Genomic DNA, 26047 nt, shown 5'->3' on the forward strand with positions numbered 1-26047 from the left:
GCCAAGTTATCCGGCCAATTGTTAAATACACCTATTTGTCTTAAAAGCACTAACTTACTTAAGTCTCCCACAGGCTTCTTTACATTTAGAGGAACCAGCTTTATAAAATCTTATTAGGAGACAGGAGTGTTTGAAGGTCATACTGGAGACTACCAGCTGGGAAGACCAGGATCGGGGAAGACTGATCTTGTTGAAGTGGGAGAGGTGAGGGAGGGGTGGAAAAATCTAGCTTTTACCGCCAAGGCCTTCCCGGCAAGCCCCACAAGTTGCGTCGTAAGATATGGGAGGAGGAAGATGACGCCGGAAGGCAGAGCCCAGTAGAAAGATGGAGGTCCTCAAGTGGAGGGGGAAGGGTACTCGGAGGCCTGCAGTGCGGCTGCGCGCCGGGCTGCCGACGCGCCGGCGCGCAGAGGGGGCGGGGTGAAAGGTCACCGCGCGGCGGCGGGTCGGGCTGGCGGCTGCGGTGCTGGAGGGCGGGAGGCCAGTGCCCCGTGTGCACGTGTGGAGAAGCGGCGGCACTAGCGCGGCGGCGGGAGGCACCCCCGCCCCCTCTGGAGACGCAGGGCCGCGCTCGACTCTCGCGGCCTCCGTCACCCGCTCAGCTCCCTGCCCTAAGCGAGGAGGCCGGCTTGCGGGGTGGAGTGGCCCGAGCTGAGGGCGCGGAGAGCTCAGGGCGGCGACGACAACGGCGTTGATATCGGTGGTAACAACGGCCTTAGCAGGCGGGGAAGATGAAAGGGTGAGGAAGGGCAGCCGGGCAGGGCCCGACCGGCGGGGGAGAGGGGCTGCGAAGGAAGGGAGAGACTCCGGGCGAAGACCCGGCGGAGGGAGGTTTCTGGGCTTCTCTGCTCATGGAGGGGGCGGAGGCTCGGCTCCGGCTGTTGGCGGGCGAGACCCGGGGAGCCTAGGGTTTGGGCCTGGAGGACGAGTGCGGGTTAAGTGCACACCAGCTGCTGAGTGGGGCAGCGGGGAAAAGCTGTCGTGAGGCGCCTGGGGCCTCCTGCCCGGACGCGGACTGCGGAGCCACCCCCGGCCCGCCCCTCCGAGTGAAGCGGTTTGGTTGTCCTCTTCAGATCCCGGCTCGACACTGAGAACTGTGGTCTTTGACACCTTTCGGGCTTATTCACACTTGGAAGCCGTGCAGAACCTTCTGGAGGGAGCAGGAATTGGAATAAAGAGCACGGAAAGGAGTATTAAGAGCTAGTGACTCAACTGGATTTGGGTTGGGTCAGAGCGAGTGGAGGAGGGGGAGAGAGCGTGAGCACTGAAGACTTGGGGTGCCAAAATGTTTAAGGAAGTGTTGCTGATCAGTAGGTGGAGCTATTGCTCCAGCCGTTTACTGTTGCCCTTGTGCCGCGAGGGGGTCCTGGGTTCCTAGTGAAGCTTTCTTCAGGGGTTTGGCAAAGTGAATATTCTTTCACAGGTTCCCTCTTGGACAAAGTTAGGGATTATTTTGGTTCGACTGTTTCCATTTGGGTAAGATGTCATCTTACTATTAAATTGCATACTGTTAAAGTATTAATTACCTAACACTGTGTTTTAACTTATTGACGGAGTGAGCCGTTTTGAAGCTTGCCTTTACCCTCCTTAAAGAACGAAATGGAATCTTAATCAGTGTTAAAAGCTTTCTGAGGAGGTGCTGAGTGTTTTCTACGATAGCAAGTCAGTTAAAGAATTGTAACTGTTTTGAGTTAGCGAAGCCTTTCAGACTGTAAAGCAGCCCTTTTGAAGATGAAGTAGAAGTCTGTTCGAAGTAATCTCATACTGCCTAAAACAAGGGTCTGTATATTGCGTCGGTGTGTATATGTGTTTGAGGTCGCAGAAGAGGTCCAAGAAAGTTGAATTTGAAAATCTGTAGCGTGATTCCTTACTCTGATTTTGCTTTAAATATTGAGAATCCACGGTAATGTCGAATTGCGTGTTTTGTATCAAGCTTAGAAATCATGAAGAAATTTTCACAGTACCTGCATTAATTCACATCAAGTTCTAAAGAGTTCCAATCAGGATACTAATTGAGGGGGTATTTGAAGTATGTGCTGCACTTGAATCATGATCTAGGAAGTTTGGCTGTTTTGTATATGATCCAATATAACTTGGCGAGATTTATCTCTTTTTTCCTTGAGTATGGATGCTGTCTCTTAGTTGTTTTTGTGTTCTCATTGGCACTCAGTGCTTATTTGTCTTTGTTAAAGTAATAAAAATGAGGCTGAAGAGTTCTTGGTGTTGAGCTTGTGCATGGATTTATAAAGGAATGCCTCCAAGGAATTATTCTGGATGTTTAGATCCAAAATCTTTTGATCTAGCTCAGTCTGCCTAGGATGTAATGCTCTTCCTGATACTAACTTGGCAATAGAAGTAATCTACCTTTAGTTAACATACTCATGAGGCAATTATCTTTTTATTTAAAATGGTTATTTTTTATGTAACAAAATGATGGAGGCCAATCTCCGGAAATGAGTAACTGGTCAAATTTAGAGGAAATTTATAGTTACTGAAGCTGTACCTAATGCCAGCAACTATGCCTAAAATGTAGAGTCCTTAAGTCTAGTTCCTATCACCTCTTACTATTGGGAGCTTAAGATCATGTTCTTAATGGTAAACTTTTAAGATGATTTCAGAGGAACTTCTAAGGTGAACTAACTCCCAGGTAAGATGGGACTGTAAAATTTTTCTCATTTGTTAGTCTTGCCCTTAAGGCACTGAACAAATGAAGACAGTGGATATTATTTAAAAGATTTTAAGGTTCTTGAGTTCAAAGATTTGTATCACCGTGTACAATGTAGTCAGTGTTATAGTCCTGACTCTTGGTTTATGAAGGCCTGTGAAAATGAAACAGTGGTCCTGATTATGTGGTTTTTGTACGAAATTTTATTTGCTAAGTGTTTTATTGTATATTGAGCTAATTGAAGTGTAAGTTGAATACAAATATCTAAAATTGAAAACATGCAGAACTCCTCACTCTGAATCAGTCTACTGTTTCAATATTTTACATCGTTGCCTGTATTGTCTATCGTTTTGAAACTTTTAAAACTTAACTATTTTACCTGGCTTTTTCTTCATATTTTTACTTAGTTTTTTATTAGTAGCAGTAGGACATTCCATGGTATTGGCATGTATTGCCTTTCCTCCATAGTAGATAAGCTTCCAGTTGTTGATTACTGCATGCATTTATATGCATGGTTTAGAAATTTGAAGTATATTATGAAGTGTTACTTGTACTGAGGTTGCTTGTTTTTATGAACCAGGGACATAATAGGTTGAATTTGTGGATGGTAAGCTGATTATTTTTATCTGTTCCCCTGTAGGGAGGGTGATATTCAAGCAAGAAGGTATGCTATACACAGCCATGACTGAAATGAGATGGCAGTGTAATTAGTCGATATAATAGAAAGTAAAACTGAGTCCATTTGCCCTTCAATTGTAGCAAAGAGGTGTAAATTCTAATAAAGATGTCTTTAACTAGATGTGAACAAAGTAAAGATGACAGCAATAATATAGTATATAGAACAGTGTAGTTTCCTAATTGAAGTGTTAAAATATAAGATTTTGCAAGTAGAAATAGTCTATGTTGAAGAACTCAGAAAATAATTGTTACATGGACTGGAAAAGGGCACAAATAACTTTACTGAGGTGCTAGAGACATTCTGTATCTTTACCTTGGGTATTGGTTGCAGAGGTGTATACATATGTATAAAATCATTGAGCTGTAACAAGATTTGTGCTCTTTACCGAGTGTATCTTATATGTCAATAAAAGTTTTTTTTTTAAGGTTTTATTGCTGTTTTTGTCAGGGGAAAAAACAAAAAACAAAAAAAGAAAGCCAGTAAGGCCGAAGTATGTAGAATTCAGGAACTTTTGTAAAACTGCAATTCATACTCCTTGCTTCTGTGAAGCCAATGATTTGTAGGATGTTGATTAAGTTACTGGATTTTAACAAATACTTTGTAATGTTCCCTTGCTTTGTTCAGATGAATTCATATAAAATATAACCTGTCTGTACCATAATTTTAAAAAATCAATATCCTAACTAATATAAAGGAGAATAAAAGGAAAGTAAACTGCAGTAAGATATCTTTCAATATGCAGATGAGCAGGTACAACAACACCATAAATCATAAGATCAGGTGTTTGCATCTATCTGTAAATATAATCAACTGTATAATTTAAAAAGTATATCTGCTACCAGTACAGATGTGTGCATTGGTGAGTAATGCTGTGTTGCCATCAGTGTTGTGATTTCTTCCCCAAATTGTGGACAGCTGTTGGTAAAGTTCTGAACAAAACACACAATAATCAAGAACTGTGGGTTGGGAAAGATTTTTAAAAGGCACTCATAAAGCATTATCTTTCAAAGCCAGTGCTTTTGCCAGACCAAACTAGTATCTATAGTAAATTTCACTTTGCTAAATCCTCTCTTTTTGTCTGTAGAAATTCTTTTGACTCCTGATTTTCTCTTCTAGGTATTAGCTATGGCTTCCAGCTTTGTGCCATCTGGAAAGATACACCTTCTCAATTATTTAAATGGCTGTCATTTTTTCTTTTTTTAAAAGTGCAGCCTACAGAAACCGTTAGAATACCAGTACTAATCAGTAGAAACGTCCTTCGCGTCATAGAAATGAGAATTGTATGATTATAGTTTAAGAACTTACAAAATTATATAATTATGCTATCACAGAACACTCCTTTCTCTTGAGCTGTTCTCTTCCATCATGTGCTGTTTACATTCATTCAGTGCCTGACTTATTAGCAGAACGTTAGTCCTGTCTTGTCCAATACAGTAGTGACTAGCTATGTTTGGCTGTGGAGCAGTTGAAATGTGTCTTGTGTTACTGAGGAGCTGAATTAAAATGTCAGTTGTTGGACAATTTTTATGTATGTTTCGAACAACTTGGATGTGTGAATCCACTGTAAATTTTATGAAATATAAGTACAGATAAAACATTTACAAGGAGAATTACCATCTGAATTGAGACATGCCGTAAGTGTAATGTGCTCTGGATTTAAAGACTTAGTATGAAAAAAAGATTTTTTTAAAAGGTCATTAATTTTATTTTGATTACATGTTGCAATGATTTCAGCTGTTTCTTTATGCCTTGTTAATGTAGATATTAGGGGAAAAAAGTTTTTTTTAACAGGGATTTGAACCCTGGACCTAGAAATTTTTAAATTACATATGTGACTCGAATTATATTTCTGTTGGACTGTGCTGTGCTAGACCCTGAAAAAAACAAATTTGTCTAAAACATGATCTCTTCCCTTAGGATCTAGTTCCTGGATGGTAAATGTTTCAAATGTGGGACAACACATAGTGTGTGGCTGTTTATACCTCTGTGGTAACCACTCCTGGTTTTCAATTAAGATATTATAATCCAGTAGTATCCTCTGGGTAAATGAAGGGGTAATTGGAAGTATGTATTTGCCTTGCCTGAGCTAGTACAACCTGTATTCTACCTCTGTCATTGCTGAAGCTGTTCTTAAGGGAAAACCTTATTTCCCAAGTTCAGACTTCTCCTCTCAGTCTTCAGTAGAGCAGAATGCTTGCTTGTATAACTACTGGACACACATCCTTAATTATTTCTTTTGGATAATTCACTAGAGGAGAATTTTTTGGATCAGAAAGTACTGCCATTTTTAAAGCTCTGATATTTGTTGCCAACTGACCTCCAGAAAGATAGTAACAATTTATACTGACAGCAGTGTATGAGAGTGCCCTTCTCTTCTTCTAGGGCTAGTGGAGAAAGGGAGGAGCACTTGCAGAAACTTAAAGGAAAATGGAGGAAGACATTGTGGCTGCCATTTGAGTGATGGGTGGTATAAATTACCTTTGTCTGCAATGAGTGGCATACATTGAGCATTTCTAAAATGATAGAAATAACTAATAGTGTCTTGACAAGTTGGTTTTGAGGACATATACACATATACCCTTAATTCTAATTTTACTTTGCTGATTAGGTGATAAATGGCCTTTCTTTCTTCCTTTCTTGTTGATTACTTGGTGGAGTTGGACATTTCCCACTTTTACTGGCCATTTGTATGCATTTTAAATTTTTCTTATTTCTCCTTCCAGAAAACTAAGATATATTTAAAGAAATATTTGGATGCCCCCCACCCCCCAGAATGTAGTTTGTTATTTGTACCATAATTTATCTTCAAAAAGGAGACTTACTATAATGCAAAAGGCATTTGAACTAAAAGCAACCACATTTTATAGTTCAGTGTGCCATCAATAATAGTTAGCAGTAGTAGGGACACTGACTAATAAGTTTCTTGGCTTCTGGGCCCTCATTTCTTTGTCTCTTTTGCAGCTTGTGGGATCTTTAGTTCCCCAACCAGGGATTGAACCCAGGCCCTGGCAGTGAAATCACTGAGTCCTAACCACTGGACCACCAGGAATTCCCTCATTTCTTTGTCTTTAAAGAGAACAGCTTGAACCTGAATAGGAAAGGCTGAAGGTTTGAGTTCTTGTGCCAGTTCTTATCTGTTGATAGTATCTTATCAGTATTATATTTAGTCTGTTGGTAGCTTTGATGAGTTCTCAGACTGTGGGGAAAACAAGTGATGTCATTGATTATTAATGGCACGTGTGTCACACGTTTGCCATTCCTGGTCTCTGTCAGCTCTAGCTTTCTATGATAGCAAGAAACAAAACTTTGGAATCATATTTGAATTGTTCTCTTTTAAGCTGCACTATTCATTTTGCTCTTGTGTCTGCTTTTTGGGACCTGCTCTCCCATCCCTTCCCCATGCCACTATTACCTTTTACAGAGGAGGCACTGTTAAGGCAATGTGCCAGGCAGTAGTCTCATTTAATCCTCACAGTAGCTCTAAGATAGTATCCATAGTCTACTAATGTATCTGTAAATGTAGTATAAAACAAATATAGAGGTGAGCCAAGAAGGGAAGAAAGCTTGTTGGGTGGTGGGGTTTTTGAGTAGTTTTATATGGCCAAAAAACAATGGGGGGGTGTTGGGGAGAAGGCTAGGCCAGTGGCCACAGCTAGGCGATGAAGGGCTACTTGAATTTTATTTGGTAGATTATGCGCAACTTTTTTGAAAGATTTTACGCAGAGAAGTGGTCAGATTTGTGTTTTAGAAGGATTATTCTGACTGCATTGTGATGGCTTTGTCTCCTTGGCTCTAGTCTTATTCCCCTTTATTAGGCTATTAAAATATGTGTTGAAATGATGGCCTGAACCATGCTGCTAAGAGAAAGGGTATAGGAACAGGTTATAAAGTTAGCTGGGAGGCAGAATTATCAGGGATTAAAATGGGATGTTAGAGTGCATCTGAAGCTCAGTGTCTGTATTGGATGAATGATGGAGCTGTTCGGAAAGGTAGAGAACAGATTTCCTATGGAGAACGATGAGTTCAGTTTTTTTTTTTTTTTTTTTTTTTTGCGGTAGGCGGGCCTCTCACTGTTGTGGCCTCTCCCGTTGCGGAGCACAGGCTCCGGACGCGCAGGCTCAGCGGCCATGGCTCACGGGCCCAGCCGCTCTGCGGCATGTGGGATCTTCCCGGACCGGGGCACGAACCCGTGTCCCCTGCATCGGCAGGCGGACTCTCAACCACTGCGCCACCAGGGAAGCCCGAGTTCAGTTCTTGATGTGTTGAATTTGTGATTCCTGTAGAGATAGCCAGTAAGCCGTTGGAAATATGTGCTTGAATTCAGAGATTTGTAAGTAAAAACATCAGTGTTCAGGTAGTAGTAGGGAAAGAGCCATAGCTGGGAAGGGGCTCTCCTAATTGAACATATAGATAACGATGGAAAAATTTTTCAAAGGATAATTTTATTCTTTTTTAGGTTATAACCTTGAGTATATTGTGTCCCTGTGTGTGTTTAGCATTTCTGGTACCCAACCAAATAATTACTGAGATTTTTACACACCTGATACTTGCAGTCACACAGCTTGGAGGACTGATTGACCCACCACTGCTTTTTTGATAACCTGCTAAACCTCTAGAACAGTGACTCTCAACCAGCGGTACATCTCCCACCCGACTCTGGACATCTGATAATGTCTGGAGACATTTTTAGTTGTCACAGTGGGATGGGATGGTTACTGACATCTAGTGGGTAAGGCTAGCAATGCTGCTAAACATCCCAGGGTGCTCTGGGAAAGCCCTCACAACAAAATTATCAAGCCCTAAATATCAGTAGTACCAAGATTGAGAAACTGCTCTAAAATCTAGATGAGATGAAAGAGAGCTCATCGGTTTTACCAAGGTCCTAGAGATTCTTAGATTTACTAAAAGTATTTTAGCAATCCTTGAAATAGTTGAGGTTCTGCCCTAAGTCTTGTAGTTCAGTAGAAGAGGTAAGGTTCGAAAACAGATGCTTATAGCAGTGCAGAAGTTCTGTGCCTTGGAAGAGTACAACTGTAATATAATTCAAATGAGGTGGAAATCTCAGCAGGTTAAGGCCTCATGAGCAGTTAGTATTTAAGCTGTGCTTTGATAAATGCTGAGTGGGCTTACTTTTAGGTTGAAAGAGTTTAGAGGAATCACTTTCATGTAATTTACTTGAAGGCAAGAGTTTAGAACCAGATTACTGCTAGCTAAGAAAAAATTATCTCTAAACCCCTTGAAAATTTTAATCAAAGGACCATGGGCATACTTTGATCCTTGCCAGAAGACTTAAATTTTATGCAAAAGTCCTTTATCAGTACACCTTAGATAAATGTTGGGTATTTCTCTCTCTCTCTTAACCTTGAGAAGTAAAGATGACTCCTTTGAGGGAAGTCATATGGTGTGGCTAATCTTGCACTATAATGGAATTCGTAGACATAAGCCTGATTCTGGCTTTATTGATAATTGACTGTATAACTACAGGCACATCTATCTCTGGACTTCAGTTCCATCATCTGCAAAATGAAGGGGAAGAGAGCCAGTGGTTCTAAGGTCCCTTCCAGATCAAACACTCTTCATAAGAAGTGACCAGACAGTTAAAATTTTGTGCCAGGGTGCACTTAAATACCCATCTAAAGTATAAAGACTTTAAGCTTTCTCTATACATCATTTCCTCTTTTTGCTATGTAACTTTAGCAGTCAGACTTTGCCCAAGAAAGACCCACTTTTGTGTAGTCGTATCTCCATCTTGTGGCCTTTCAGAATATTGCCACTAAATTTTGTTTTTGTAATTATGGCCATAATTGACATTACCCTTAAAAGCTAGAAACATTTGAGTGCTTATTATCTGATGTTGCTATACTAAATACTTTTCCCATGATAAATACCACTTGTTTTTTAAGCCAAGGGTAAAGGTTTCCTACTACCATATTCTAAGTGCAAAGATTATTTGAGATTTGACTGAGTAACAGGCTAATCTTGTGGTGCTACTCTAAAAGTAGGAGGCAAGTAAGTAGCTGTGTTTTCCAGATCTAAGGACTTGCTTCACATTTCTGTGGATGCTTGTGCTGTATGAATCTGTCCCCCACGCTTAGATCTTAGTCTCAAAACTTTGGTATGAAGATGTGTTAGAGTTTGTTATGGATTTGAAAAACAAGAAAAAATAACATGTCACATGAATTTACTTGAGCTAAGAGAATAATTTAGTTACTTTAATAACTGCTGTCTTAAGTTTTTTACTTAGAGTTGTGAACTCTAGTGCCAACAGGAACCCAGGACCTGGGACCAAGCAGATAAGGTAAATGAATAAAACAAGAAATGTAGGCTTTATGTAAAATCTTCTGATTTAAGTATTAGCAACCAAGTTAATTTGGAAAAACAAAAAATTGTTGAGTCAAGTAGATGTGGCCACATGGCTGATTTGACTTCTAGGCTAGGAATTTGGGGCTTACCTACAGAACAGAGGTCTTGAACCGATAAATTAAAAATAGTCTATATTGTTAAATTATATTGAAATCTTACCTGAAGTAAGCAGTCAGTGTAGTGATTTTAAAAACCCAGCTTTCAGAGTTAGGCTGATTTGAGTTTGGGTCACAGTTCCTCAATACCAGTTATGTCACATACATTAAAGCTATAGTGTAACATACTGTACTGCTTGCATAAGGGAAATGATTAACATTTTATGGGGACATGATTAACATTTTATGGAAACCCACTCTGATCATATAGTGTATTTTTTTGCAGTGGTCTATTCCACTTCCCTGTGCCTGTCTTTAGTCTCTATTTCCCTTACCAGACTCCTTGGATTTAGAAATTTACACACATGCAGTAGGAAGTTTCTTGATTAAAGTGGGTGTTTAATTTGTATGGTTAAAAGAACAAGCTTTATTACAGAAGTAAAGATTCCAAGGTAGGATGTGGGAATTTGAGTTTTTAACTGGCAGAATGATTCTGGTGTATAACCAGGTTTAGAACCCAATCTTGGATTTTACGACACTGCTTCTCCAGATTTATCCCTACTCTCTTGAACATTGTTTCTCAGACATCTTTATGGGCTCCTACTCTTTTACTTCTGAAATGAGATTGTCACTTCACACCACTAGAATAACTATAAACAGAAAGGCAGTAAAAAGCATTGGTGAGGATGTGGAGAAACTGGAACCCTAAGACATAGCTAATGGGAATGTAAATGGTCTGGCCACTTAGGGAAACAGTTTAGCAACATATTAGTTTTCCCTTACTACTGTAACAAATTTAGTGGCTTAAACAACACAAATGTATCATCTTTGTTCTTTTTTTTTTTTTTTTTTTTTTTTTTTGCGGTCCACGGGCCTCTCACTGCTGTGGCCTCTCCGGTTGCGGAGCGCAGGCTCCGGACGCGCAGGCTCAGCGGCCATGGCTCACGGGCCCAGCCGCTCCGCGGCTTGCGGGATCCTCCCGGACCGGGGCACGAACCTGTGTCCCCTACATCGGCAGACGGACTCTCAACCACTGCGCCACCAGGGAAGCCCCATCTTTGTTCTTGAGACCGAAAGTCTGAAAGGGGTTTCACTCTGTTAAAATCAAGATGATGGTAGGTATAGTGACTCCTGTCTACCTGAAATTTTAGCATGTGACCTTATTTAGAAATAGAATCTTTGCAAATGTAATTAAGATGAGGTCATACTCAATTGGGGTGGGCCCTAAATGACTAATGTCCTTATAAGAGGAGAGCATACATACACACAGAAGACCATGTAAAGATAGAGGCAGAGTTATGCTGCCACAAGCCAAGAAATAACCTGAGGCCACCAGAAGCTGGCAAAGGCAAGGAAAGATTCTGCTCTAGAGCCTAGAGGGCATGGCCCTGCCGACATTCTGATTTTGGACTTCCAGCCTCCAGTACTTCGAGAGAATACATTTCTGTTGTTTTAAGCCACTGAGTTTGTGGTAATTTGTTAAGGCAGCTCTGGGAAACTGATACAACAGGACTGTGTTTCTTCTAGAGGCTCAAGATGATGTAACGTTTCCTTGCCTTTTCAGCTTCTAAGACCACTTGCATTCCTTGGTTCATGAGCCTTCATCTTCAAAGCCAGCAGCATAGCATCTTTAAGTCTCTCGTGTCTCTGCTCTTAATCACATCTTCTCTGACTCCTAAGGACCTGTGTGATTACAGGGGGCCCACCCAGATAATCCTGGTTAATTTTCCCATCTCAGGATCTTACATCTGCAAAGTCCTTTTTTCATGTAAAATAACATATTAAAGGTTCCTGAGATTAGAACATGGACAGCCTCCGGGGGCCATTATTCTGCCTACCACAGGCAGTTTCTTTAAAAAGTAAAACATGTACCCCAGTGTTCATTGCAGCACTATTTATAATAGCCAGGACATGGAAACAACTGAAATGTCCAATGACAGATGAATGGAAAAGAAGATGTGGTACATATATACAATGGAATATTACTCCGCCATAAAAAGGAATGAAATTGGGTCATTTGTAGAGATGTGGATGGACCTAGAGTCTGTCATACAGAGTGAAGTAAGCCAGAAAAAGAAAAATATATATTAACACATATATGTGGAATCTAGAAAAATGGTGCAGATGAACCTATTTGCAGGGCAGGAATAGAGACGTAGACATAGAGGACGGACATGTGGACACGGGGCAGGGGAGAGGAGGGTGGGATGAATTGGGAGATGAGGATGGACATATATACACTACCATGCATAAAATAGATAGCTAGTGGGAACATGCTATAAAGCATAGGAAGCTCAGCTCGGTGCTCTGTGACGACCTAGATGGGTGGGGTGGGAGGGAGGTCCAAGAGGGCGAGGATATAGGTATACATATAGCTGATTTACTTCATTGTACAGTAGAAACGAACACAACATTGTAAAGCAATTAAACTTCAATTAAAAAAAAAAGTGAAACATATTTGCCATACGACCCAGCAGTCCCACTTCTAGGTATCTACCAGAAAAAAACTAAAGCCTATGTCTGCACACTTACTTGTATGCAGTAATCATAGCAGCATTGTTTATAATAGCCAGGAAGTAAATACAGGTAAAATGCCCATCAAGTGGTAAATGGATAAACAAAATGTGGTATAGTCATACAATGGAGTACTGTTCCACTACTGACACAAATTGCAATATGGATGAACCTCAAAAACATTATGCTGTGTGAAGGAAGTCTAGTCCAAAAGATCACATTTATTGTATGAAATGTTCAGAAATGGCAAGTCTTTAGAAAGAAGGTAGATTTAGTGGTTGGCTTGGAGTAGGTAAGGGGATCTATCTCAGCTGTGCACAAGGGATTTTGGGGATGTGATGTGAGTACTCTAAAGCTGAATTGAGTGATGATTTCACAACCCTATAAATAGTTTAAAACCATTGAATTGTACACTTAAAATAGGTGAATTTTATAGTATGTAAATTATACCTCAAGAGGGCTGTTTAAGAGAAAAATAAATGAGAGGGTTGTAAGGGGATGAGGCTCATATACCTAAATGTAATAAATCTTCTAGAAGAAAACAAAAATCTAAATGTTAGTGGCCTTGGGTTAGGCAAAGATTTGTTAGATATTACCCTGAAAAGCATGATCCACAAAAGAAATTCATCAAAATGTATAACTTCTGCTGTGTGAAAAACACTGTTAAGAAAATGAAAAAAGCCACAGACTGGGAGAAATCCTCTGCAACATACATAACTCGCAAAGGACATGTATTCACAGTAACTTAAATCTCAATAATTGGAACCCAGGATTTTTTTAAGAGCAAAAGATTTCAGCAGCACCTTTACCAACGAAGATAATATGGGTAGCAAAGAAGTACATGAAAAGATGTTCACCATTATTTAGGGATATGCAAATTAGAACTGCAGTGAAATGTCAGTACACACCTATTAGAATGGCATAGATTTTAAAAGTTGATAGTGCCAAACACTGGTTTCGATGCAGAACACCTGAAACTCTCGTACACTTAACTAATGATCCAGTATCCCCTCCTATGTATGTATTCAAGGGAAAGAAAAACTTATGTTCACACAAGAACCTGTACATAAATTGTGGCAGCTTTATTCATAATCTCCAAAAACTGGAAACACCCAAATGCCCTTCAACAAAAGTATAAACCATGGTACATCCATACAATGGAGTACTACTCAGCAATAGCAAGGAATGAAGTTGATACAGTAGTGTGGTGAATCTCAAAGGCATTGTGCTGAATGAAAGAAGCCAAGAAAATGGGAATGTATTGTGTGATTCCATTTATGTGGTATTCTTGAAAAGGCAAAACTATGGGAAACAAAACATTAATGGTTCTCTGGGAGTGGTGGTAGAGCTGAACTACAAAGGGTCATGTGGGAGACTTTGGGGGTGATAGAACCATTGTGTTTCTTGATAATTGTGGTAGTTAGGTGACTATACGTATTTGTCAAAACTCAGAACTATATGCCTGAAGTTAATTTTATATAGGGAATTCCTTGGCGGTCCAGTGGTTAGGACTTGGTGCTTTCACTGCTGTGGGCCTGGGTTCGATCCCTGGTTGGGGAACTAAGATACCACAAGCCATGCAGCAAAAAAAAAAGGAATTAAAAAAAGGTTTATGTGAACTTTTAAAAGTTTTTTTTGTTTTGTTTTAGCTAAGAAAATTTTTTTTTCCCGAAGAAAGTAAATTGACCCCCCAAAATGGCTGGAAAATAAAGGAGCAACTAATAGTTGATACAAATTAGAAAATTGCAAGCTGGTGGACTTTGAATACACTATGACAATAATTATGTTAAATCTGAACAGACTAAATACTCTGATTACCAAATTAAAGGAACAAGACTCTTATGCATTTGCTGTTTATAAAAAGACACTTTAAATATAAGGCCACAGAAGTTCAAAGTAAAGGGTGGTAGAAGATATACCATGCAACATTGATTAGAAGAAAACAGTGTGTCTATATTGATAAACAAAGTAGACTTTAAGGCAAGGAATATTACAGCAAAGAGGGACATTTCAAAATGATAAAAGGATCAATTCATCAACTCATAACAGTCCCAAATATTTATGCTGTTAATAACATAACTTGAAAATACAGAAGCAAGAATTGACAGAACTGAAGAGCAAGAAGAAACACTTCCAAACTTTCTTTGAGGCCAACAAACCTTATTGATAAGAAAACCTATCAAGAATATTATAAGGGAAAAAAAGAGTGTGTCAGAGTAAGACTTCCTGACATATCATTTGAACAGACGTAAAGGAGGTGAGAGAGTAAACTTGCAGCCAAGAATGGAAAGGGCACCAACTTTGATAGGGAAAGCTTCAGGAGAAGCACATTTTGTGGGGAAGATCAGATAGCTAGTTTTGGATATGTTTAATTTGAGCTGTCTACTAGAGATGCTTTGGCATTTAGGAGTGATTTCTAGGCTAGAGACAGAAATTTGGGAGTTGGCAGCATTAAATCCATAGGACTATATATAGATTGAGGTCACTGAGAGAATGTAGAGAAGACAATGAAGTACCATCTTGATGTGCAAGGCCCTCCTCTCCAGCCCCGGCTTCCACATGTACGCAAAGCATACTTTGTTTTACTATAGCAAACTGCCTGTGGTTTGGGGAATACATGAATGTAAACTCCTTTGCATTCCAGGTGTTAGCACATAGGTGTTGAAATATTTATTGAAATAGAACTGATTTATGCTTTGAATAGGCAACTGTTATGTTCATAAGAACTATAGAAAATTTAAGATTCATGATGGAGTTCTTAAAATCTCTATTATTTAATTTTCTAATCAAGTTCTTTTAACTTCTAAAAGCTTTTGGTTATTTACAGTCAAATGATGTTCTAATTTACTTGATATTCCTACATAACTATGTTTATGCGTTTGGTACTACATGTTCTTTACTGAATTACATTTACAAGTTGATGATATTACTCTGATATATTTAGAATATCCACATCTTAGAATAATTTGGAGCTAAGTGATCAGGATTACAGAAATGTTCCATTTCAGTCAGACATATCATGTTCAGGAGAGTTAAACTCTATCTGAAGGTGAATTTTGCTGACAAAGTTATATTTAATAGACATTTAATAATTCTGTTTCTAGTATATGCTGACAGTCTGGTAATAATAAAAATTGATTATAAACAGCAAGGTCCTACTGTATAGCACAGAGAACTATATGCAGTCTCTTGGGATAAACCATAATGGAAAAGAATATTAAACAATGTATATATGTATAAAACTGAGTCACTTTGCTGTACAGCAGAGATTGGCACAGTATTGTAAATCAACTATACTTCAATTTAAAAAAATCAAACTTGATTAATTTCTTTCTTAAACAGCTACCGAACAATACAGTATTCCAATTCTGTTTTAAAACTTGTCAGTATATATGTGCATAGAAGAATATTAGAAGACTATATGTCTAACTCATTTCTATGGTGTTGGGTTTGTTTTTTTAATCAAGACACACTTTTTTTTTTTAATTAAGCATGGTAAGATTAAGCTGCTTATTCCCTAATTATTCAATATTGTATTCTGTATTTAGTCTTGATCTGCCCACCCTAATGGAAATTTTTTTAGTAGTTACCTTTTATTAGTTTCAGTCTACCACACTGCACCATGACCACCTTTTCCTTCTGTATGAAGTCATGAAATACCTGGTTATTATCCTTTTAAAACTTATACATATACTTGAAGCATGGTAATTACCTAGAAATTATTCTTAAACTCTTAAAAACTCAAGTTCTTTCACTTATTATCTAGAATCTTAGCTTCCTAGATTCTGAAGTTTTCCTTTATTGTTTTTTACTATTAGATTTCATAATGTATTTTTTCAATCACTATTAAAATACAGAGACTGGCTTTTAAGTGCAGTGGAGTAATTTTTTTTTTTTTCTGTGTGGCATGAGGGATCTTAGTTCCCCAACCAGGGATCGATCCGATGCCCCCTGCAGTGGAAGTGAGGAGTCCTAACCACTGGACCACCAGGGAATTCCCCTGGATTAATTTTTAAATGGTGTGTTCTAAATATAATCAATATAATAAGCTATCTTATATTTAAAATAAATTACTGCACCCAATCTGTGGTACAATATTAAAGAGTAGCATTAGGCTGAGTGAAATAAGCCAGATAAAGACAAATACTGCATAGTATTACTTTATTACTTGTATGTGGAATCTTAAAAAAAAAAAAAAAAAAAGGCAAGCTCATAGAAACAGAGTAGAAAAGTAGTTTCCAGGTGGGGAAGATAAAGAAAGGTTGGTTAAATGGTACAGACTTTCAGCTATAAGGTGAATAAGTTTGGAGAATCTAAAGTATAACATATTTGATAACACCGTATTGTATAATTTAAATTTGCTAAGAGAGTAGAACTTAAATGTTCTTCCCAAAAAAAAAAAAAAGGTAGGTGATGGATGTATTAATTAAGTGGGAGGAATCCTTTTTTTTAAAAAAAGAAGAGACTGTGCAGGTAAGATGTGATCCCTGTATTTTAAGGTGAAATGTCATTTACCTCAGCCTTAAAGAAGAGAAAGCCAGGGTGTGCTTTAATGAAAAGGGAAGTTTTTCTGTGAATGAGATGTAACCTAGTAAAGAAGACATGACTCAGTACTTCCCTGGTGGCACAGTGGTTAAGAATCTGCCTGCCAATGCAGGGGACATGGGTTTGATCCCTGGTCCAGGAAGATCCCACATGCCATGGAGTAACTAAGCCCAGCGCCACAACTACTAAGCCCACGTGCCACCACTACAGAAGCCCTGGCGCCTAGAGCCTGTGCACCGCAACAAGAGAAGCCACTGCAATGAGAAGCCCGCACACTGCGAAGCCTGTGCACGGCAACAAAGAGTAGCCCCTGCTCGTGGCAACTAGAGAAAGCCCACGCGCAGCAACAAAGACCCAATACAGCCAAAGATAAATACAAATTAAATAAATTTAAAAAAAGAGACATGAGTCATGAAGGGAATTCATTTTAGTCAAATACTTGGGAAGAAGGCCATGTTTACTTCATATTTACTCGTGTGGCTAGAAATTGAAAGAAAATATAACAGATCTATATATTTTTTACTAAGATGTCTGCATCTTAAAATTTTGTGTGGCTGCTAAGAAACTCAGTGCGCTTACATTTTAAGAAGACATGCAAGATATACAAGGGTGGTTGGTCACAATAGTGAATAATGAAAAACAGTAGCATAAAAATGAAATAATTGAGACAGGAAGGCCAAAGTTCCAAATGAGTATAAGGGTCTGTAATCAGGTTTTTTTGTTCTTTAAGAACTGTAATACATTCTGGTCGTTTCTGATTATCTTATTAACATTTCAGAGAATATTGTTATAAAAGTTATCCACAAACCACACATTGTTTGAATGTGCTTTTAAACATTTTTCTGTATGTTAACAAAAGTTGGAGATACATTTATATATATCCCCAGGAAACAAGATATCAATGTCTTTCTAATATAAATGTATCATACTTTATTTAATTAACCAGTCCCCTAATGGTGGACACTCAGATTTTTTTCTTTTCCTTTCTTTTTTCTAACCATTATAAAAGTGTGATGATTAGCTTTCTTGTTTAGTCATTTCTGTAACAGCTTTCAAAACCTCTGTGCATATGATGTAAATGGTTAATTAGGGTGCATTGTTAGCATTTTCCTGCTATTGACTAATGCAGTTGTGGTGTGGAACTAGCATCTAGTGGTAGGACATATGTCATTTTCTAGCTGCTTGGTTGGCATCAGATTGTTTTGTTTATTTTTGAACTCATTTTTAGTTTGATTTGACAATTTTTTTAATAAGATACTATTTTTTAAATTTATATTTTGGCTGCGTTGGGTCTTCGTTGCTGCGCTCAGGTTTTCTCTAGTTGCGGCTAGCGGAGACTTCTGTTCATTGCAATGTGCGGGCTTCTCATTGTGGTGGCTTCTCTTGTTGTAGAGCACAGGTTCTAGGCACGCGGGCTTCAGTAGCTGTGGCGTGTCGGCTCAGTAGTTGTGGCTCGCGGGCTCTAGAGCGCAGGCTCAATAGTTGTGGCACCTGGTGGGATCTTCCCAGACCAGGGATTGAACCTGTGTCCCCTGCATTGGCAGGTGGATGACATTGTTTTCTTTAAATGTTTTTATGACCCACTGTTAAGATTTTTTTTTAATTTTTTTAAACTTTTTATTTTATATTGGAGTATAGTTGATTAACAATGTTGTGTTAGTTTCAGGTGTGTTAAGGTTTTTAAGAAGGCAAATAGTGTATATAAGCAACCTCTACAAATGATAGTGCTGGTGATAATAGGAAGAAAAATTGTGTAGATGCTATTCAGGTTTGTCTTGTCACTTTTGATCAACCTTTAGCATGTGGTGGTGAGATTGATTTGAGCACTTAAAAATTTGTTGACAGCTCTGTAGGCAAATCAACTTTATTACCATGAGTCTGAAACTTTTTAGTGGTTATCCCTTTTCCCATGGAGCCAATTGTTTTGGTTAAGTATGGTTACTTAGCGATGCTACTGTTGTGTTCTTGATAAGTAGTTTTCAAGCTGGGGTTTGTTTTGTTTGGTTGGTTGGTTTTGTTTTGTTTCTGAAATGTAGATTCCCATGTTCCATTTCCAGAGACACTGCTTCTGAAGGGGGTGGGGACGGGGCGTCCAGGAATCTGGATTTGGTCGCCACCCTCTGTGACTCTGGTGTATGTGGTTCCTGTGTCCAGTGACCAGAATACATGTGATTCTTGCATATTTTAATTATTTTCTTAGAATAAATTCCTAGAGTGGGGATACTTTGACAAAGGAGGTGTACTTTTTAGGCTTTTTAGTACATAGTTGTAGATTGTCTTCCAAAGATATTGTATCTATTTACATCCCTGCCAGCAGAGTATAAATATCTTACTTGCCACCCCTTTGCCAATTAGGTATCATCAGTCTTTTTGATCAGTAATAGATGACTTTAAATTTTTCTGAAAATTTCAACATTTATATGTAGATTATTATTCTGGCCTTCTTCGTAATTGTTGTTTACTGTATTTGTCTCTAAATGTATACAATTGTATGAAAGCTAGGAGTTGGAACCTGGATGGAATGACTGTCAAAATCTGCTTATAAGTGATCTTCATAGGAGTGGAGTATAAGATTACTGTGAAAGGGTTGGATTTATCAGTCATGTAAAAAAGACTTGGTACCCTTTTAATATGTCCATCTTAACAAATGAAGCTAATTATATTTTATTGAGTACATTTTGGTTTGTTCCAGTAGCCGGATCGAGCTGGGAGATGTGACACCACACAATATTAAGCAGTTGAAGAGATTAAACCAGGTGATCTTTCCAGTCAGCTACAATGACAAGTTCTATAAGGATGTGCTGGAGGTTGGCGAGCTAGCAAAACTTGGTATGATATGGTTTTTCTTCTTCCCTTCATTTGTTTATTCATGTTCTTGACCTCTAGTTTTTAATATCAGGGCAATAAAAGAGTTAACTGATTTGAGGAAATGGGGGTGATCCAGGTTCTGAGAAAAATCAAGATAAAATACTTGAATTTCAAAAGGAAATGCTAAATATCTTTTCTTATTTAGGCTGTGTCTGTGTTTTCACATATTTAAGAGGGGTCTTAAATTCTGAAGGTATAGGATATTTTTGAGGCTATTGATACTCAGAGTACCTGATAAAATTTAATTAATGCTAATAACAACAATTTAGTCGTTGTACAAGGGCAGGGAAAGATTCAGTAAAATGTGTTATTCTGTCTGCTAAACTTTGTATCTTTATATTTTCCGTGGCAGCCTATTTCAATGATATTGCAGTAGGTGCAGTATGCTGTAGGGTGGATCATTCACAGAATCAGAAGAGACTTTACATCATGACACTAGGATGTCTGGCACCATACCGAAGGCTAGGAATAGGTAAAATTATTTGTGGGTTTTGGTTTTGTTTTTTTCCTTAAAGAAGCATAAATACATTGGTACTGTTCCTGACCCCACTAAGGCAATATTTCTTCTAGGAATACTGGGAAAGGGTTACTGAATTATATAAAGTAAGGTGGAAAAGAACTGTTTTATATGTCAATTGAACATAATTCAATTGAAAGCCCTATATATAAATAGATTTGTTACTAATACACCTTTTGCTTTTTCGGTTTTCCTTCTTCCTGGAAGGGCTGTATATAAAGATTGCTTGTCGGCTAGCAGTTTTAAACACAGTAGGTAGTGTAGAGAGAAAAAAATTGTGGAAAATCAGGATGTCTGGTGTTTACCTCAAATTCTGTTAGGACTCAGTAAGATGTTTAGTTTAAAGATTGATTTTTATGAGATTACTTATTTGTTGTTTGTCTTGTTAATAGGAACTAAAATGTTAAACCATGTCTTAAACATCTGTGAAAAAGATGGCACTTTTGACAACATCTATCTGTAAGTAAAGTCATATTTAATGATCTTATCTAAAGAATTTAATAAATTGGCAATAGAAATCTTTACTAGAAAATTTAAAATCTGGTCACTTATTGTCTTTGGGAAATACCATGGAAGTGGTAGTTATGAAGTTTGTTTTAATAATAGATAATGAACCTGTGATAAAACATTCTTGTTTTGCTTTATTACATTGGGGTGGGAGCTCCAAAGTCACATATGTGAAACCAAGATTAAAACTCAGATCTTCAGAATTTAAGAAATTAATACCATTAATATTACTTTTATCATGCCATCTGTTTGCACTCTGAGTTTTGTTCAAGGCTCTCAGTGACGTGCTCATTAGTAGTAGAATTTAATCATCAAAATCAGAGAGTACCTAGCTGATTTATACTTGAATCTTAAGAGTAAGGCTAAGGTGGCAACTATGGATTCTTTTTCTTTTTTTTTTTCATTGAAGTATAGTTGACTTACAATGCTGTGCCAATCTCTGCTGTACAGCAAAGTGACTTATACACATACATACGTTCTTTTTTAATATTCTTTTCCATTTTGGTTTATCCCAGGAGATTGAATATAGTTCCCTATGTGGATTCTTTATAATACAGATATTGAGATTATTCTCATTTTCGCTTTGGCATTGGGAGAGATTAAATTATATAATGCTGTCTTGAGGAGTAATTGAGAAAGCACAAATTATTTTCAAAATCTAACATGTTTTTTATCAATCAGAAAGATACATTCAGGCATTTGACACCCTAGGTTTTGTTTGTTTATTTTTTAATGTGTTACTATGGTCTTTGAATCATCCCTATAGTTATTTACGTACTTTTAGTTACAGGAACCTTTTCTCCTCTTGAAATAAAAAATGTTATGATACTTTAACCTTTGTTGATTTTAAGAATAAATGCTGTTCCTGCATCTCCTAATCTCAGCTAGCTGTCTTCCAAATGTTAGATTAAGACTTAGGTTAGAGGGCTTCCCTGGTGGCGCAGCGGTTGAGAATCCGCCTGCCGATGCAGGGGACACGGGTTCGTGCCCCGGTCCGGGAAGATCCCACATGCCGTGGAGCAGCTGGGCCCGTGAGCCATGGCCACTGAGCCTGCGAGTCCGGAGCGTGTGCTCTGCAACGGGAAGGGCCACAACAGAGAGGTCCGCGTACTGCAAAAAAAAAAAAAAAGAGAAGTATAAATTTGTCATCAAAGTTTCTCTTAAATGAATACCTAATCTTTGTTGATACCTAGCAATTGTAAAGAGAGTCTAACAAATGTCTGCAGTATTCCAGCTCCAACCAATAGCTATCTGTGGAGGATACATAAAAGCTGATGGAATCTTAATTTTTTTTTTCCGATACCCTCTTGTATCTCAGGCATGTCCAGATCAGCAATGAGTCTGCAATTGACTTCTACAGAAAGTTTGGCTTTGAGATTATTGAGACAAAGAAGAACTACTATAAGAGGATAGAGCCCGCTGATGCTCATGTGCTGCAGAAAAACCTCAAAGTCCCTTCTGGCCAGAACGCAGATGTGCAGAAGACAGACAACTGAACAAATTACAGATGAACTTTCTTGCACTTGCTTGTCGCCAAATAAAAGAGAGGCCCATTGATCCCCCCCCCTTTCTTTTAAACCTTTCCCCCTTCCTTGTTCTTGTGTTTCCTCCCTTCAAAACTTCTTTCCCTTTCCTCTAAAAGTTTTAAACTTTTAAGGATTTATTAATCATGTTTGGATTGTTTTAGTTTTCTTATTTTATGAGGTGGTTTGATTGTAGGAAGGAGAAGGTATAGATCTGTTTAGTTTCACAGTTAAGATATATGGTCCCGAAAACTTGAGTGTCAATTTCATTTTTTTTTTAATGTCCTGCTTTCACATTGAAGGGCAGAGCCTACAAAATATTGTATATTTCAAAGGACAAGAAGCAGCAGCAGCAATATCTTGTTCTCTAACTCATAGACAAGTTTAGTGTGTTTGTGGTACTTTGGGGTTTTCAAGATTTTGTGGGATACTAATCCCTATACATTGCCTTCACTCCACCTTTTGTCCTTCTGAGTATTATCTCAGGAGTTGGACCATTGTTATCCTTGTAAGAAATACTAAGCTTATTTTGTTCTGTTAAGCAGTTATTTCTTCCTTCCTCGCTGGTGGCTGACGGTGGCTGGGACAGTCTGAGTAAGTAGTAGTATACTTTGGTCTCAGCATTTGAGTTAAACTGCTTTTTGCTAATGAGTGGGCTGGTTGTTAGCAGGTTTATTTTTCCTGCTGTTGATTGTTAGAAGTGGCATTAACTTTAGGAGTGTGGGCTGGTGAGATTAATTTTTTTTAATATCCCAGCTAGAGATAATGGCCTTTAACTGACCTAAAGAGGTTTGTTGTGATTTGCTTTTTTTTCTCCTGTCCTTTTTCTTCAGTAAATCCACAATAGTTAGTCAAACCTTAAAAATGGAGTTGATGTCCTTATAGGTCAATGCCCCTAAATAAACCTGAAGCAGGTGTTGTCTCTTGGACATATGAAAAATACCTAAAAGGAAGCTTAGATGGACTTGTGGCACAATAAATGCATTTAATGTCAGCTAATGCAGACGGTTAGAAGTGTGGCCACTGAGCATTTGATTTTAGAGGAAGGAATATCTAGACAGTATTTTTGAGAATAACATAGCTGTGCTAATTGCTTATCTGTTGGAGAACATCCCAGATTTGCTTACATTCTGTGCCTGTGATATTGAGTTTAAGGATTTGGGGGTGGGGGAATTATTAAACATATTGCTTCTATTCTTGGAAAAAGTAGAAGTCTAGAAGTGTTAATAACGCAAATGTCACTGTGACCTCCTCTACTGACAGGACTGGTTTATGCCAGCTCGTTTCCTGGCACATAGGGAGTGGCTTTGACGGGTCGGTAACTTTTTGTAAGATAGAAGACATCTGAAATTTTCATGTTTTCCTCCATAATCCCATCTCCAATATTTAAAATTTTCTACATTGCCAATACTGGTGGCCCAAGAAATGTTTTCATTAGACTTTAAAACAATGCACAGAGCTTGAATTTTCTGTCATTTGACTTTAAAAGGAAGATTGATTCATAATATTTATCCTCTTATGTAAATTCTGGCATAAAAGTTTCATCTCTTCAAATATGTTGAATGACAAAATTATTTTACACAATGTTTATGCACATTTTATAATCTTAAGTTCTTATTTGAGAATGTAAAAATACAAGGTACAATAGACTTCAGCAGTCTTAGTTGAGTGCCAAGTATAATATAGAAAAGGAAGATAGTTGATAAATGAGTTTATAGGGTTATAATCTTAAGATAGTAAAAATGTAGAAAGACCATGCTGGTTTCTTGGGTATCCGTTTCTTAAGCAGTCCAAATCTAAGCTTAGAAGAAAAGTTTAGCATTAAGCACCTTTACCTTCATGGATAAGCTTCAGCTTGCTCTTGCCAAGAGAAGAATGCTTGAGTTACAGAAGGCATAATTAGTTTGAAGATTCAGCCTTTTTGTAAACTTCGCATATCAGAATAGATTTTGATATATAAATGAGTTTTGTGAGATGACACTGCCTCTATTTCTATAACCATTTCACCTGGACTATCTAATCAGTCCTATGAATGTATCCCTGAATGTGGTTAATGAAAACCGAATAGCTGCCTCATGACAATTAAGTACATATTATTTATGGAGGAAAAAATATTAAATTTTGAATTGAGTGTGTAGGCTCCCTATCATTTTAGTGTTTCTTTTTCCACACTAGTCACTGACTTAACCTAAATTGTAAGTGTTTGTAAAGGGTGAATTGTCCTACATCAAACTTACATGAAATAATTCCATCCACTTATGGAGGAGGAGGATGTAGAAGAGGTTTAAGCTGGGCACTAGTTCATGTGCCTATGAGTCAGTAAAGACTGAAATAATGTCCCATGTTCAGTTGGTTATTTTGATAAAAATTATCGTTGAGGTAAATTCTGTTAACTGGAAGATCACAGGATATATCCATCATATTTTTCAGGGTAGATAGTTTTTTTCTGTAGGGCAAATAGATAAACATTATATTGTATGGTAATTCCATTTAGGTTCTAAAGAAAAGAATCTGCAGAGAAATCTATGCAATATATAATTTGTCCAGATTAGTTTTCATTTGGGGAAAGAAGTTCTGAAATATCCCCAAAGTGGCTTACTCATCAATTGAAAGTCCTCCAAAAATAGAACTATTGGGAAACCATGACATATGGGGTGGAAAAGAAAAGCTCCCTCAGTTTTTTGGAGGGAATAACTTTAAAAATACTTAAATAGCTGAGTTTATTTGGTGCAGTTAAGATTTAAACTTGTTGATTTTAACATTGCTGTTACATCTGAAATAAACTTACATGATGTTCTGGTAGTAATCTGTGATGTCTGGTAAATGTCAAAGAAATGTAAATGCATTGTGTTGAATTCTGAGATCAGCAACTATATATGTAGTCATTGTTTACTGTTGCCCATACTGGTTTATGTACTTTCACTTTTCTTTAAGACCTAACTTAAAAACTAATTAAAATAGGCCAAGTGTAATCAAGGCCTCCTAATTCAGACCTTTTGGAACTTGCTAGAAACACTGCCTGGTATCTGCAGTTCAGTCCCAATGAGAGAAAAAATAAGATCTGAAAAGCTGTCTTACTGTTACTATATTTTGAACGCAATTGTTAAAAGCACCTGACACTTTAGGCTGTGAGCTAATTAGCAGTGTGCATTGACTAGAGAGAACATATATTCAGATTTTTTTCTTTCTGTTAACAGTGAGGAAGGAGTTTAGTTGAGTGAGTTGGGAATTGCTTTTTAAGTTTTTTCTGAGTACCAAACAAATATGAATTTAGAATTTTGTCTTTAACAAAATTAACTCAGTATCTTAGTCCAAAGTGTTAGAATTTTGCTTACTCCATTCAAGAAACAATGGGTGATCTTTGCCCGATGTGTCTTAATCACATCATCCCCAAATTTAACAGCTTAAAACAATGAGCATGCATCATCCCCCGGTTTCTGAGTCAGGAATCCAAGGGCAGCTTAGTTACGTGGTTCTGGCTTAAGGTCTCATCAGGTTACAGGACTGTCAGCCAGGGCTGGAGAAGCCACTTCTGAGATGACTGACTTGGTTGTTGGAGGGGTTCAGTTCCTCACTACGTTGGTGTCTCTCCAGGGCTGCCTGAGTGACAGCTGGCAGCTGACTGGCCCCAGAGCGAGTGATCCAAGAGAGTAAGCAGAAGCCATACTCTTGTATGACCTACCTTCAGAGTGACATACCTATTACTTCTGCTATTGCATTGGTCACACAGACCAGCCATTGTACTAGCCTGGTAGTATGGGAGGGGGATAC

General features: G+C 38.1%; 1 protein-coding gene across 1 annotated transcript; it reads left to right on the forward strand.

Annotated features, from left to right (window-relative positions):
• Positions 1–474: 474 nt before the first annotated feature.
• On the forward strand, positions 475–24407 carry NAA50 (N-alpha-acetyltransferase 50, NatE catalytic subunit). The gene is made up of 5 exons (XM_065876677.1): positions 475–739; positions 19554–19690; positions 20082–20201; positions 20639–20705; positions 22072–24407. The coding sequence occupies exons 1-5, from the start codon at positions 732–734 to the stop codon at positions 22247–22249; spliced, it is 510 nt and encodes a 169-aa protein (XP_065732749.1). The 5' UTR covers positions 475–731; the 3' UTR covers positions 22250–24407.
• The last annotated feature ends 1640 nt before the right edge of the window (positions 24408–26047 follow it).

The sequence above is a fragment of the Phocoena phocoena genome, chromosome 4 (assembly GCF_963924675.1).
Source record: "Phocoena phocoena chromosome 4, mPhoPho1.1, whole genome shotgun sequence".
Classification (NCBI taxonomy): domain Eukaryota; kingdom Metazoa; phylum Chordata; class Mammalia; order Artiodactyla; family Phocoenidae; genus Phocoena; species Phocoena phocoena.